This window comes from Scyliorhinus torazame, chromosome 10 (genome assembly GCF_047496885.1).
Source record: "Scyliorhinus torazame isolate Kashiwa2021f chromosome 10, sScyTor2.1, whole genome shotgun sequence".
Lineage (NCBI taxonomy): Eukaryota > Metazoa > Chordata > Chondrichthyes > Carcharhiniformes > Scyliorhinidae > Scyliorhinus > Scyliorhinus torazame.
In genome coordinates this window covers 245,515,001-245,531,548 of record NC_092716.1, presented here as the reverse complement: position 1 = coordinate 245,531,548, position 16,548 = coordinate 245,515,001, and the positions used below count along the sequence as shown (strand labels likewise).

The 16,548-nt window shown below is 47.2% G+C and overlaps 1 protein-coding gene across 2 annotated transcripts in view; it reads right to left on the bottom strand.

Annotated features, from left to right (window-relative positions):
- Nucleotides 1-334: 334 nt before the first annotated feature.
- The window catches only part of bbox1 (butyrobetaine (gamma), 2-oxoglutarate dioxygenase (gamma-butyrobetaine hydroxylase) 1), a 302,194-nt gene continuing 285,980 nt past the window's right edge, over nucleotides 335-16,548 (bottom strand). For both annotated transcript variants that reach the window (XM_072466641.1, XM_072466642.1), the window contains 2 exons: nucleotides 8,768-8,934; nucleotides 335-3,090 (listed from right to left, as the gene is read on the bottom strand). In XM_072466641.1, the coding sequence (XP_072322742.1) occupies nucleotides 2,930-3,090; nucleotides 8,768-8,934 (328 nt within the window). In that variant the 3' untranslated portion in view covers nucleotides 335-2,929. The remainder of the gene's footprint in view (nucleotides 3,091-8,767; nucleotides 8,935-16,548) is intronic.

The window sequence follows — 16,548 nt, the reverse complement described above, 5'->3', positions numbered from 1 at the left end:
AATTCACCGACTCAAATCAGCTCTACTGGCACCGACGCCTGGGCCAATACAACTGGCAATATCTCCAGCTTTACTGGAACGCTGTATGGTGCCCTCAATTCAGAACTGGATCAACCTCCATTTGGGCATGAAGCACAGGATGAACTGTCGATTCAGCTCAAGGTCAGTCTTTGCACTTCTTGGAGATGCTTTAATGCTTGAAGGGGCCATTGGAAGTTTCCCCCTCGGCCTAAACATTTTACATAAATGTGTATTTCACCAGTTCATCACATGTTTCATTTGGTTGAATCAGCTACTGATCTTTCAAATATTAAATTTGACTTCTGCAAACAGATTGGAAAATAAGAGCATTTTTTATTCATAGGTTTGTGATTTCTTTTTCATTTTCAACAGATGTTTGATTCCGTATTCCTATTTATTGTCACACATAATTCTGTATTTTTCCTATGCAGCCTTGTCACCATTTACAGCATTTAGAAAAAGTACTTTCATTTTACATTGTGCTTTAGTTACCATAGATTGCAGTGTATACCTTGACTTCTTTAGCCCCTAAATATCGGCATATGAGTGAAACCACCCCCCTCCAACATGCTATACTCTCATTCATAGTGATCAATTTTTCATTCCACAAATGGATGCTTTATGTACTGGTACCTTATAACTGGGTGCAAGGGATCAAGAAGGTGATACGGCTATTGTCACAAAGATACGCGGGGGTTTAAGACACACCCATACAGAGTAGAACCCACAGAGTGAATGACAAAGGTGAAAACCATCCACACCAGCAGTTCACATTTACTGTGGGCCCTGGTTTTTGGCGTGATTTATTGAGGTTTCTCAAGTCGACTTACTATATATCCTGAACCGCTTCACACAGTGGAGTACAGCACTGTTGTGTAAAACAATATCACAGCCATCCTACATTACAATAAGGTAAATAACCAATTAATCTGTTGATCTGGAAAGATGCCCAATGTTCTCCAAATAGCAGTTCACATTGCAGTTTTCCAAACTGGTTCAGTGAACTAACCAATAATCAAGTGTTAAAACATTCCTCTGAGAATTATCAAAATAGGAATGCTTGGCCCCAATATTCCCTACAATGTTCTTCCATCCATGTGTGGAATAAATGTTGTGGTTGCACCAATATCAAAACAATGAGTGGATATGAAGTTAAGTCGGCATAGTCCAGGTGACCATCGGCTGCTTTCCCCATTGAGGGGGTGAGCTGACTGGTGGTGTTTTAACCAAAGGACCACCTGAGGTGAGGGGCGAGGTTGAGAAGGTTCATGAATAACCTCAGCCGGTACGGATTGAACCTGTGCTGCTGGCCTTGTTCTGCATCATGCACCAGCTGTCCAGCCAACTGAGCTAAACTGGCTTCCAAATGTGTGGATATACGCCAGCAGTAGAAACAAACAAATGCCATATATTAATCTTTAAAAAATGATACTAATCTTTGAAAATGTACCATAGGTATGAAAGAGTGTCACTCGGCTTGCGAGTTACCAGATTTACTTCATACATTTTAAATTTACCATGGTGGCATCTGAAGTCATGACTTCCAAGTCCTAAGTTCAGTATCATAAATATGACATTACCATACATGGAGGAGGCATTTGTTTGGCTTTTTAAAAACATTTGTCACAGTATTACAATTATTTGATGGAACAAAAGGTGAATTGGTAGCAATGGCTCAAGATCAGACAAGAATCTTCTGTTTCAATGAGCCAAGCTCAAAATAGGAAGAGTTAAGGAGACTTGCCTTTTTAAATGATAGAAAATGTGCAAATTGGCAATTTTTATTTTATCAGCTTATTGAGTGTTTCCTTTTCTTAGAGCTGCTATGAATAGCAAGGGAAATAGTTTTCCCTTTTTGAAGTAACTATCTCTCATAGTGCATTCAAAAGTGAATTTATTATTTGGAAAAATGCAGTTTAAAATGTCCCATGAAATAACCTCTCAAGATCCTTTGCATTATTAGTTGGATGGCTATGAATCTAAAATGTTTTTTGGCAAACTCCCTAGACTGCCCTTGTGTTTTTAGTTTGCTGAATGTCTTTTGGGTCAATCTCCCTTTAATAATTCTGCAAAACTAGCTGCAGCAAAATGAGTAGATTAGCAGTATAACAAGCCCCAAAAATCCTTTAAATACCTTACAATATGTGGGATTATATGGTCCTGCTGAAGTCAATGGGATTTTGAATTGTTCCCTGCATTTTACCACCCCACCCCCGTCGCGATGGGGCGAGAAGTTTATGCCCAATTTACCCCAGCTCGACACCTCTCCTGAATGGTCATTTCCTGAATTGCTACCTCCCTCCCGCTCATCCTCTCCCAACCCTCGCTGTGAGCAAAGGCACAAGAGAGGGAGGGAGATAGGGAGGCCACAAGCTGTACGGTTGGGCAGGAGGGAAGTGGTGGGCAGAGGAGTCAGCGCACAGGTTGCAGAAAAGGCAAGTGCTGACATAGTGGCCTCCAAGAACTGACAGGAGTGAATTTTAACTGTTAATTCCACCCTGATTAAGCACATCAAGCTTGGCTCTTGTCCATTGATCACCAATCGTGAGGCAGTCTACCAGTTATTTGCTCTATGGGATAAAGTGGGAATAAACTTTACTTAACTATCAGGATGTGCACGGCAGTAAGAATCAATGTGCGACATTTGATGGACTGTTGTTTTGCTGTGCAGGTGTGCATCTTAAAGGGAAAAAACACTGCTCAGCACCTACTTCCCAGTCATATCCCACTCCCAGTCAAATGCTAGAATTTCCTTGCTCCTGGTGGCAAATAACTATTAACCCAAAAATCATGTTTCTCCCATATCTGTGGCATGTGTTCGCAAGAATTACTGTTTAATGCTGAAAATCACTTTCCTATTACCGATCAACAGGCAGTTCTGTTAAAACCTCTTTAACATCTAAAGTACTTATTCGTTGCCATACAGTGCTTGCTCTAGACAACGAAGCCTTGACATAGCCTCATCCCAGTCTGCATATGCCCCTTCCAGATGACGAGCAGAACCAGCAGCAGAAATATAGGCCCGACGACCATGTAATATCCTCCAGTTATCGAAGGTTAGTATATCACCTGGAATCATAAAACAGAGCTTTGTTTCTTTAAGTGCAAACCTATATAGGAAGATTCTAGTTCCTAATCTGTTGGTCAACGTACAAAAACAATCCAGGCTTCAAGATTCTTTTTCATCCCCCCCCCCCTCATCCCATGTATAAAACACCACCTTCACCTCAACTTGAGTATTATTTCCAATTCTGGGAGCCGGCATCAGGAGGGATGTGAAGACATTACAGAGTATGCAGAGAGAATGTTTCCAGGGATGAGGGACTTCAGTTGCATTGCCAGGTTGGAGGAGCTGGGGCTGTTCTCCCCAGAAGAGAAGGATGAGTGGCAATTTGACAGACATGTTCAAAATCATGAGTGATCGAGAAGAGCAGATGGAGAGAAACAGTTCCTATCGGTGGAAGGATCGATAACCACAGGACACCGATTTAAAGCAATTGGCAAACAAACCAAAGGCGAATGAGGAAAATGGGTGACATATTCATAGAAAAGTACTTTGCTGTTTGCAAACACACTCACAAAAACACATCAGTTGAAGCAATTCATTGTTCATCTCACAAATAATGCAGACTGAAATATAGGTGGCTCTCCTCTTTAGTCAAAAGTTTAGGTTAAATGGTTTTGAGTGAAGAGGTGTTATTCATAGTAGTATTTTAGTAAAAGGGGTAAAATAACATATCAAAGAGTAATAGGACGAGTTGCTGACAGAAGAGGTGATATTTCAGCAGAAATATGGGTAACAGGTCGCTGCTCTGTCTGGCAGTTCAATGTGTCCAAGGCTACTCTCAGGTCCTGTGAACTGAGCTCATGTTGAAGAAGTGATCTCTTTGGACATGGTGTGATCTCCAGTACCAAAAGGAGGGAGTGACTATGGCATCTAGTTCCAAGAAGAGTGGGTTACCCCTGGTGCCCTAGCTAATATCTATCCCTGAACAAACATCATTAAAACAGATTTTATCTGTTCATTATCACATTGTTTGCGGCATCTTGCTTTGCACAAATCTGTTGCTCTATTTTCTACCTTACAACAGTGGCACTTACAATACTTCAGGGGATCGACGTCACATGCAGAGCAGTCCAGATACTGGTGGCATGAGTTAGCCAGCTCTGGCAGATTTCATGGGCACTCTCTGGGGATATTCAACTAATGACTACATCTGAATTCAATTCACAACTTCCAATCGTGGTGTTTGAACTCTGACCTCTGCACAAGTCTGTGGCTCATGAGTGATCACAAACATGAGTGATCGAGAAGAGTAGATGGAGAGATACTGTTCCCATTGCTGGAAGGATCGAGAACCAGAGGACACTGATTTAACGCGATTGGCAGAAGAATCAGGGGCGGGATTCTCCCATCCCTGGGCCGGGCAAGAGAATCCCCGCGAACGGGTCACAGAGCGGAGAATTGGCGCCGGCGTGGTTGGCACGGCGCTGGTCACGGGCCGCTCTGCACTGCTGGCCCGCCGATTCTCTGGCCCGGATGGGCTGAGCGGCTGTAGGAAAAGAGCCAAGTCCCAGCAGTGCCGTTCTAACCTGCTCTAGGCCGGCGGGACCTCGGCGTGAAAGGGTCGGGTGGCAGCCTTTGGGGGGGGGGGGGGGGGGGGGGGGGTCCGACCCCGGGGGGGGGGGGGGGCTCCGGTGTGGCCTGGCCCGCAATCGGGGCTCACCAATCGGCGGGCCGTCCTCTGTGGCTGGGGGCCTCCTATCCTACGCGCCGGCCCCTGTAGTCCTGCGCCATGTTGCGTCGGGGCCGGCGCGTTGAAGGAGGCCCTGTAGTCCTGCGCCATGTTGGCGCCGGCACCACTGCGCATGTCCTCGTTGGCGCTGGCGCAACTGCGCATGCGCGGATCTCACAGCGCACAGTTCCTGCCGGGATCGGCAGCTGGAGCGGCGCGAACCGCTCCAGCGCCGTGCTGGCCCCCTGTAGGGGCCAGAATTAGTCGTGGGAGCAGCCCGTTCACGCCATCGTAAAACACAATGGCGTTTACGACAGCGTGGACACTCTGCCGCGAGATCGGAGAATCCCGCCCCCGATGTGAGATAAGGAAAATGGATGACATATTCATAGAAATGTACTTTGCAGACAGGCATGCAGAAACACAGTTGAAGCAATTTCATACTAAAATATAGATGGCTCTCCTCTTTAGTAAATGATTTGAGGTTAAATGAAGAGGAGTTAAATGAAGAGGAGTTAAGTGAAGAGGTGTTACGCAGAGGAGTAAGCCACTTCGTTACAATACTCCTTGATAAAAACAGAAAATGCTGGATAAACTCAGCAGGTTTGGAAGCACCTGTGGAGAGAAACAGAGTCAACATTTCGGATCTTGGGCGGCACGGTGGCACAGTGGTTAGCACTGCTGCTCATGGCGCCGTGGACCCGTGTTCGATCCTAGCTCCGGGTCACTGTCTGTGTGGAGTTTGCACATTCTCCCCGTGTCTGCGTGGGTTTCACCCCCACAACCCAAAAAGATGTGCAGGTTAGGTGGATTGGCCACGCTAAATTGCCCCTTAATTGGAAAGAAAAAGAATTGGGTACTAAAAATTAAAAAAAAAACATTTCGGACCTTATTGACCCTTCGTTGTAGAAGGATCATTTGGGCTCAAAACGTTAACTCTGTTTTTATCTCCATAGATGCTGCCAGACCTGCTGAATCTATCCAGCATTTTCTGTTTTTATTACACTTGTCCATTGTCCGCAGTATTCTGCTTTTACAATAAGCATTAAAGCTGTCTCTGTCTACAGTTGATCCTATTGTGTAAAGGTGTCTCTGCATCAGATCTTATTTGAAACGGGGAGATTAATGAGAGGGTTGCATCGTTGAGTGGAAGGCCCCAGATGAAGGTGCAGCTGCAGGTTCAGAACTAAGTGAGGTCTGGCTGACTTTAAATATCTGGAAATTCTCCCAACCAGTAGTTCGGGCCAGCGGGTATGACGGAGGGCTGGGGCAGGAGGGGTCCAAGGATTAGAGCTTTGTGATCCAGCAGAGCTTTCCTGCTCCTCACATTCCCTCAAGGTATTCACCAGAGGAATTTAAATAAAAGTTTCCTTTGGCATCTTGTTTTATTTATTCAAGGATGTGGGCTTCACTGGCTAGGCAACGAAGGATGGACAATAAATGCAGGCCCAGCCAGTGATGACCAAATCCTGTAAATACATTTTTAAAAATGTATTGTCCATTCCTATTTGCCCTTGGGAAGGTGGTGGTGAGCTGCCTTCTTGAACAGATGCAGGCCATGTGGTGTATGTACATCCACAGTGCTATTAGGGAGGGAATTCCAGGATTTTGACTCAGCGACAGTGAAGGAACGGCGATTTATTTCCAAGTCAGGATGGTGAGTGACTCGGAGGGAACTTTCAGGTGGTGGTGTTCCCAGGTATCTGCTGCCCTTGTCCTGCTAGAAGGTAGTGATCGTTTGTTTGGAAGGCGCTATCTGAGGAGCCTTGGTGAGTTCCTGCAGTGCATCTTGTAGATGGTACACACGGCTGCCACTGTTTGTCAGTGTGGAGGGAGTGAATGTTTGTGGATGGAATGCCAATCAAGTGGGCAGCTTTGTCCTGGATGGTGTCGAGCTTCTTGAGTGATGTTGGAGCTGTGCTCATCCAGGCAAATGCAGAGAATTCCATCACACTCCTGACCTGTGCCTTGTAGATTGTGGACACGATTTGAAGAGTCAGGAGGTGAGTTACTCGCTGCAGGATTCCTTTTTTAAAAATAAATTTAGAATATCCAATTCATTTTTTCCAATTAAGGGGCAATTTAGCATGGTCAATCCACCTACCCTGCACATCTTTTGGGTTGTGGGGGCGAAACCCACGCAAACACGGGGAGAATGTGCAAATTCCACACGGACAGTGACCCAGAGCCGGGATCGAACTACTTGCGCCACCGTGCTGCCCTTGCTGCAGGATTCCTAGCCTTTGACCTGCTCTTGTAGCCACAGCACTAGTCCAGTTAAGTTTCCGATCAATGGTAACCCCGAGTATGTTGATAGATTTCAGTGATGGTAATGCATTTGAATGTCAAAGGGCGATGGTTTGATTATTTCTTGTTGGAGATGGTTATTGCCTGGCACTTGTGTGGAGTGAATGGGCAGCACGGTAGCATAGTGGTTAGCACAATTGCTTCACAGCTGCAGGGTCCCAGGTTCGATTCCGGCTTGGGTCACTGTCTGTGCGGAGTCTGCATGTCCTCCCCGTGTGTGCGTGGGTTTCCTCCGGGTGCTCCGGTTTCCTCCCACAGTCCAAAGATGTGCAAGTTAGGTGGACTGGCCGTGATAAATTGCCCTTAGTGTCCAAAATTGCCCTTATTGTTGGGTGGGGTTGCTGGGTTGTGGGGATAGGGTGGAGGTGTTGACCTTGGGTAGAATGCTCTTTCCAAGAGCTGGTGCAGACTCGATGGGCCGAATGGGCTCCTTCTGCACTGTAAATTCTATGATAATCTATGAAGAATGTTACTTGACACTTGTCAGCCACAGACTGGATATTGTCCAGGTCTTGCTGCATTTGGGGTTGGACTGCTTCAGTATCTGAGGAGTCGTGAATGGTGCTGAACACTGTGCAATCATCTGTGAACATCCCCACATCTGATCTTATGATGGAAGGAAGGTCATTGATGAAGCAGTTGAAAATGTGCAGGTTAGGCGAATTGACCATGCCAAAATTGCCCCTTAGTGTCCAAAGATGTGAAGGTTAGGTGGGATTATAGGGTAGGGCAGGGGAGTGGGTCTAGGTAGGGTGCTCTTGCAGTTGGTCGGTGCAGACCAAATGGGCCAAATCGCCTTCTTCTGTGCTGTAGGGATTCTATGGTTGGTCCTAGGACACTACCTGAGGAACTCCTGCAGTGATGTCATGGAGTTGTGATGACTGACCTCCGACAACCACTACCACCTTTCTTTGTGCCAGGTATGACTTCAACCAATGGATCCCCATTGACTCCAGTTGAGCTGGGGCTCCTTGACCCCATACTCGATCGAGCACCACCTTGATATCTTCAAATTATTCTACTGTTCCAGCTCGGTTTGATAATGTGCAAACTCCGAAAAGGGTTTGTTCAATTCCTGTTACGCCGTCAATGATCTCAAAGGGCCTTGAGTTTTAGATTTAGGTTTGATGCGGAGATGCCGGCGTTGGACTGGGGTGGGCACAGTAAGAAGTCTTATAACACCAGGTTAAAGTCCGACAGGTTTATTTGGAATCACCAGCTTTTGGACCGTTGTTCCTTCATCACTCACCTGATGAAGGAGCTGCGCTCTGAAAGCTAGTGATTCCAAATAAACCTGTTGGACTTTAACCTGGTGTTGGAAGACTTCTTTCTAGATTTAGGTTCACATCTTTGACAACAGCAGGAACCTTGGACAACTTCAAAGTCTGTGAAGATCAAATACTAATCCCGCTATGTAGGATTAGCGTGACATTTTCTGTGGGCAAGGCGTTAAAATTGACTGTCATGTTTCTCCAAAGAAACTGCAATTCTTCAACTGTGCCCTGCAGCTAAATTGTTGTTAACATTTTTCAAAATTGTGATTAAATATTGGAATCCATGCAAACAACAGGGTTGTGTGCTTCATGGTTTGAAGGCACTGCTCTTGAGGGGCATATGTATTGCTTATTGAACAGTATGCTGGACATACAGCATTGATATTAAAGATTGCAGCACTTAAAATGATACCGTCCGGGTAAACTCACCTGCTTCCATCTTGAAGCTAACTATGTTTTCGGGCTTGTACATAAGATCCACGTAGTCCTTGAGAGCAGAAAGGAATGGGTGCACCAGCTCCACAGGGATATCAAAGACTGAGTCCCGAGTAGCATTGTTAAAGTTAATTTGAACAACCTTTCCATTATGATCCAGACTGTACAAAGAGGGGGGAAAAGAACGTTTTAGAACCGCTGCACTGGAATCTCTTCAAATACACCATTTCATTTTACTTTTGTGAACTACGTTCTTAGCCCATAATTCTGGAGTTGTCTGTTAACATTTTGCCACAGAAATGAAATGAAAATCGCTTATTGTCACAAGTAGGCTTCAAATGAAGTTACTGTGAAAAGCCCCTAGTCGCCACATTCCAGCGCCTGTTCGGGGAGGCTGGTACAGGAATTGAACCGTGCTGCTGGCCTGCCTTGGTCTGCTTTACAAGCCAGCTATTTAGCCCACTGTGCTAAACCAGCCCCAGGCATAAGCACACTCAGTTTAGACAAAGTATTAATGGCCCAAGTGTGAAACAGCTCGAGGATGAAACGGGGCAACATCTAAAGTAAATTTAGTTCTATTTTCTTGAGAGATTTAAACGAGTGTTTACTGATTATGGTAAATTCTTATCATTGAAGTAAGACTGGATATCTGAAATAAATATTTAATTCACATATACCGATAGATTGACCTGCCAATTACAGCATCAGCATTTTACTCCAAGAGCAAAACTTTGATGGCACGACTGTAGATAGTGGACGGGATTATCCAGTTCCCCAGCTGCCGGTGGTGTGCTGTCCGCTGGCAGTGGGATTCTATCTTCTGACCGCTTGTCAATGGGATTTCCCATTTTAACCGCGCCGCTGACGGGAACCTCTGGGGCCGGGGGGGGGATGCACATGCGGGCGGGAAAAGCAAATTCCAATGAACGGAGAATTCCGGCCAATCTTTTTTAAATCCTGAAGAATAATTTTGCTACTTTTTCTTTTGAGAATGTAGTTATAAAGGTAACACATGTTGCAAAATGAGATAAACAATGCAACAGTAGACTAATTAAAGAACACCGCTTGAAATGGAGTTGTGTTCACTTGAGTTTAGAAGATTGAGATGCGTAACCCTTGGGCAATTGAGTTGTTTAAAAGGATAAAAGGAATCTGATAGCGTGACGATGTATTCCTGGAGGCTTCTTAAGTTGAACAAACTACCTTTATTTCTAAGGTTGTTTCAATAGCTGCATGCTTCGAGCTAGCCCATAGCACAGTCTTTTTAACGAGGAAAACCCCTCCCCTTAGAGAGATTTCTCACGTTAGGTGTTGACTGGTGGTTCACACCACGTGACCCTTAATCAGTCGGGCTGGACTTAAAGTGACAATCACCACAGGCGAGGATGTACCGAGAAACTTTTTCTTCTCACCGAGGAATCCAGAACAAGAGGACATGGTCTTAAAATTAGAGCTAGACCATTTCAGGGGTGAAATCGGGAAGCACCTTTGCATACAAAGGGTAGTGAAAGTCTTTAATGTCTTGTGGGAAGATGGTGGTGATGTCACTGGATGAATCATTCAAAGATCAAGGCTGATATTTTGGGGATATGGGTTTATATCCCACCAAGATAGTTGTCAGAATTTTAATTAAAATATGGAAGTGACAGCAAGTCTCTGTAATGATGACCATGAAAATATCATCGATTGTCATAAAAACCCAACTAATGTCCTTGACGGAAGGAAATCTACCATCTTTACCTGGCCTACATGTGACTCCAGACTGTTAACTGCCTTCTGAAATGGCCTAATATATCACTCAGTTCAATTCGGGATGGGCAACAAATGCTGTCCTTATCAGCTACATCCACAACATGAAACATAGAAGATAGGAGCAGGAGGAGGCCATTCGGCCCTTCGAGCCTGCTCCGCCATTCATCACGATCATGGCTGATCGTCCAACTCAATAGCCTAATCCTGCTTTCCCCCATAACCCTTGATCCCATTCACCTCAAGTGCCATATCTAGCCACCTCTTGAATGTATTCAATGTCTTAGCCTCAACTGCTTCCTGTGGTAATGAATTCCACCAGCTCACCACTCTTTGGATGAAGAGATGTCTCCTCATCTCTATCCTAAATGGTCTACTCCGAATCCTCAGGCTTTGACCCCTGGTTTTGGACACACCCACCATCGGGAACATCCTCCCTGCATCAACCTTACCTATCTAGGCCTGTTAGAATTTTATCAGTCTCTATAAAATCCCCCCTCATTCATCTGATCTCCTGCGAATACAATCCTAACCTCGTCAATCTCTCCTCAGACATCAGTCCCAGCAGCCCCGGAATTGGCCTGGGAAACCTTTGCTGCACACTCTTGAGAGCAAGAACATCGTTCCTCAGAAAAGGAGACCAGAACTGCACACAATATTCTAGGTGTGGCCTCACCTCGGCCCTCTATAATTGCAACAACACATCCCTGCTCCTGTACTCACAACCTGTCGCAATGAAAGTCAACATTCCATTTGCCTTCTTTACCGCCTGCTGCACCTGCCCGCTTAAAGATTTAAAAAAACTTAAACTTCAATCAAATCACCCCTTAAGTTAATACAACTGATGTGTTATATATGTTGGATTAACACGGACTGCAACTCGATGCAATATCACTTGAAAACAGGCTTCCAACGCTGTAGATGATTCAACACTGCTTTATTGAACTTGCCAAGAAATGTACACAGTTCGCTGAGGGTCGACTCTATTAATCTAAGCTTGCTCACCTTGGTGTGGCTAGCCCAGACTTGCTCTGTGCCATGTGTAGTAGGTGCTGACTGTACATTGCACCCTGACTGTTGCTACAGCTATCACCAGTACGAAGAGGCCGAGCCTTCCTGCCACGTGTGTTTTATACTGGTTATGTACCCTGTAGTGTCCTGCCTGGTGATTGGTTGTTCTGTATTCTGTGTGGTGATTGGTTCCTGTGTGTGTCCATCATTGCCTGTCTGTATCTCATTATGAACATGAGTGCATGTTATGACATCTCCCCTTTTAAAATAAATTTTGGATGCTTGTGGCTGTGTGCTTGTATTTACATGTGTGACTATGTGCAAAATGGTGAGTGAGTGAACATATATACATGGGAAGGTGTCTAGCGTGCATATACAGAACAAGGTGATCAAAATTAACACAGTTAAGGTCTATAAGTCCAGTCTTTGTGGTGGGCGACGGATTCTTGTCGACCGCCTCAGAGGTAGCGGGGGGGGGGGGCCGCCGGCGTCTCGACAGGTGGGATTGCTGCCAGATTGGCGGGCTCATGGTTTGAAATGTCCAGAGGAGGCGCCTCGACATGCGGAGAAGTGCGGCCAGGCGGTGGGCAGGCAACTTTGCGCAGTGCCCTTCTGTTGCGCCTGAGAATGGAGCCGTCAGCCATGCGAACAACGAAAGACCTGGGGGCAGCCTGTCGTACAACAACAGCTGGGGCTGACCAACCACCCTCAGGCAGCTTGATGTGAACAACATCTTCTGGAGCCAGCACAGGCAAATCAGTGGCATGAGCATCATACGTGATCTTCTGCTGGTCCCTGAGGCGCTGCACTTTTCTTAGCACCGTGAGGTGATCAAGGTCTGGAACGTGGATGGCTGGAACAGTTGTCCGCAGGTTGCGATTCATGAGTAGTTGAGCCGGAGACAGACCAGTCGACAGAGGGGTTGCCCTGTATGCCAACAGTGCAAGGTTAAAATCAGATGCAGAGTCTACAGCCTTGCAGAGCAGCTGCTTGACAATGTGGACCCCTTTTTCCACCTTCCTGTTTGACTGCGGGTAATGGGGACTGGATGTGACATGTTTGAAGTGGTAGGATTGTGCAAAGTTGGACCACTCTTGGCTGTAGAAACATGGACCGTTGTCGCTCATCACTGTGAGTGGTATACCGTGCCTGGCAAATGTCTCCTTGCAGGCCTTGATGACTGATTTTGACGTGAGGTCCGACAGCTTCACAACTTCTGGGTAGTTCAAAAAGTAATCGATCAGAAGTACATAGTCACGCCCATTTGCATGAAAGAGGTCTGTTCCCACCTTGGACCACGGACAGGTCACGAGCTCATGTTGTTGGAACGTCTCCTTGGGCTGAGATGGCTGGAATCTCTGGGATGTGGTGCAATTGAGGACCATGTCGGAGATGTCCTGGCTGATCCCAGGCCAGTAAACTGCCTGTCGAGCTCTGCGTCGACATTTCTCGACTCCAAGGTGACCCTCATGGATCTGCTTGAGCGCCATGGCCTGCATGCTGTGGGGGATAGCAAATCGATCCAGTTTCAGAATGATCTCTTCAACAACCGTCAAATCATCCTTGACATTAAAAAACTGGGGGCATTGCCCCTTGCGCCACCCATTTGCGAGGTGGTGCATTAACCTTTGCAGCAGAGGGTCTTTGGCAGCTTCTGCTCGTATCTGGACGACACGTAAATCAGTGACCGGGAGGTTGCTGGCGCACATCTGCACCTGTGCGTCAATTTGGCGAATGAAGTCTACATGTTCGCAGGGCATGGTGATGGATCTGGATAGGGCACCGCGATTATCAGCTCCTTGCTCGGTGTGTAGACGAGGTCGAAATCATATCGGCGGAGTCGCAGAAGAATGTGCTATAGCCGGGGCGTCATGTCATTTAAACCCTTCTGGATGATGTGGACTATGGGTCTGTGGTCATTTTCCACCGTGAACTTTGGTGGACTGTATACGTAATCGTGGAATTTAACGATTCCTGTTAAGAGACCCAGGCACTCCTTTTCAATCTGTGCGTACCTTTGCTCGGTCGGCGTCACGGCCCTGGATGCGTATGCCACTGGAGCCCAGGACGAGGAGTCATCTTTCTGGAGGAGCACCGCACAAATGCCGTCCTGGCTTGCGTCCGTGGATATTTTTGTTTCCATAGTTGGGTCAAAGAACGCCAGGACTGGGGCCGTGGTGAGCTTTGCCTTGAGCTCCATCCACTCCGCTTGATGTGTTGATGTCCACTGGAATACTGTGGTCTTTTTTATTAGATGCCGGAGGGCTGTGGTGTGGGATGCCATGTTAGGAATGAATTTTCCCAGAAAATTCACCATCCCCAGGAAGTGTAGTACTGCCTTTTTGTCCTCTGGGGTCTTCATGGCATTGATTGCCATTACTTTTTCGGAATCAGGTTGCACACCCTGCTGGGATATTTGGTCACCCAGAAATTTGATTGATGACAGACCAAATGAGCATTTGGCCCTGTTTAGCTTGAGGCCATTCGCGTGGACCCTTTTAAAGACCTGTTTGAGCCAATCTATGTGCTCCTCGGGGGTCGTGGACCAGGTTATCACGTCATCCACATAGACTCGCACACCCTCGATGCCCTCCATCATTTGCTCCATTATGCGGTGAAAGACTTCGGAGGCTGAAATGATACCGAAAGGCATGCGGTTGTAACTGTACCTGCCGAGCGGAGTGTTAAACGTGCAGAGCTTCCTACTGGAGTCGTCCAGTTGTATCTGCCAGAAACCACGTGAGGCGTCCAGCTTGGTGAAGAATTTGGCGTGTGCCATCTCAGAGGTTAATTCTTCCCGCTTCGGGATCGGGTAGTGCTCCCTCGTGATGTTGCAATTGAGGTCTTTGGGATCGATACAGATTCGTATTTCGCCTGAGGGCTTCTTCACGCAGACCATGGAGCTGACCCAGTCTGTTGGTTCCGTGGCCCTTGAAATGATGCCCTGGCTTTGGAGCTCTTGCAGCTGCGCTTTTAAACGATCCTTCAGAGGAGCCGGCACCCGGCGTGGTGCATGAATGACTGGGGTGGCATCCGGCTTGAGTAGTATTTTGTAGCGATACGGGAGGGTGCCCATCCCATCGAACACATCGGGATATTGCGTGAGGATGTCGTCTATGTCAGCCTGTCGATTCACATGAGATGAGGCAGTCGGAGGGCAGAGGACATGGCATGGATTCGCTGTACCAGATTAAGGAGTTTACATGCACGGGCACCGAGCAGGGATGCCTTGTCAGGCCTGACAATCTCGAATCAAAACGTCGCCATAATTGCCTTGTGGGATACAACTAGATGACACGATCCACTAGCAGCTATGGCATTGCCATTGTAATCACGGAGCTGGCAGGCTGGTGGAAGAATTTTGGGTTGGTCTCGGATGCTGTCGAGGTCTGCCCGGGATATGAGGTTTGCAGACGCGCCAGTGTCCAGTTTGAATGAATTCTGCACTGATTCACTTTAACGACAGCGCACCATTCATCACCAGAATCCACACTTAGGATTGAGAGGCGCTTTGCATGAGTGGAGGAGACATTCTCACGTGTGGTGATAATGCCCACCTGATATGGAGACTCGAGGCAGTCACCGTTTGGGTCCGTTGGGCTTTCGGGATCGGAATCCTGCATGCCTTGCTGTATGCAGTGGACAGGTCTACGTTGCAGCTGGGATCGCTGGCTTTTGACCGGTGGAGCGGACCTGCATAAGGCCACATAATGCCCAGGCTTTCCACATTGTAGATATCACCTTCCTTTGGATGTGCATTTTTTGCACGTCATGACGCTGACGTCAGTGCGTTCTGTGCGCCTTCGCGCCTGCGCAGTGCGGTCGGCCGACGTTCGCACATGCGCAGTAGTGTTTTTGGCCGCATTGTCCTCCCAGTCGCGGTGCGCCTGCGCGGGGCCCCGTGGAAAGCCCGCGAAACGGCCACTGAAACCCACGAAACGGCCACTCTCCTCAATGCTCAGGCCCTGCAGCCTAGCGATGGCCTGTACACTTTCTGCCTCGTGGGAGGCTAGTTTTGCCGTTTCTGCCGCCTTGATGTGGGAGTAGCGATTTCTGGCATGTTTATGGGCAACGCACGTTTCGATGGCGATCGGGAGGGTCATATGTTTGATTTTAAGGAGCTGCTCCCGCAGGGAGTCGGAATGGACCCCGAAAACGATCTGATCCCGTATCATGGAATCAGCAGTCGAGTCATAATTACATGACTGCGCTAAGATGCGGAGATGGGTCAAAAAGGAGTGAAAAGATTCGTCCTTACCCTGAAGCCTCTGTTGGAAGATGTACCGTTCAAAGCTCTCATTTAGCTCGACTTCACAGTGGCTGCCGAATTTTTGCAGAATGGTCTGGAACTTTGCTTTATCGTCTCCTTGGGCAAACATGAGCGAGTTAAAGATGTGGATGGCGTGATCGCCCGCCATCGACAGGAGCAGCGCGGTTTTCCTGCCATCTGATGCTTCCTCGAGGTCGGATGCCGCGAGGTGTAGGAGGAAGTTCTGTCTGAAGACCCTCCAGTTGTCGCCGAGGTTGCCGGAGATCCGGAGCTGCAGAGGGGCCTGGATCCTTTCCATACCGCTGGCTGTTTGCTACTTGCTTTCTGGTCGTTTCAGATTTACTCGAGTTAGGTCCGTTAGAGTTAATAGATTCCTGGTACCATGATGTGTTACATATGTTGGATTAACACGGACTGCAACTCGATGCAGCATCACTTGAAAACAGGCTTCCAACGCTGTAGATGATTCAACACTGCTTTATTGAACTTGCCAAGAAATGTACACAGTTCGCTGAGGGTCGACACTCTATTAATCTAAGCTTTCTAACCTTGGTGTGGCTTGCCCAGACTTGCTCTGTGCCATGTGTAGTAGGTGCTGACTGTACATTGCACCCTGACTGTTGCTACAGCTATCACCAGTACGAAGAGGCCGAGCCTTCCTGCCTCGTGTGTTTTATACTGGTAATGTACCCTGTAGTGTCCTGCCTGGTGATTGGTTGTTCTGTATTCTGTGTGGTGATTGGTT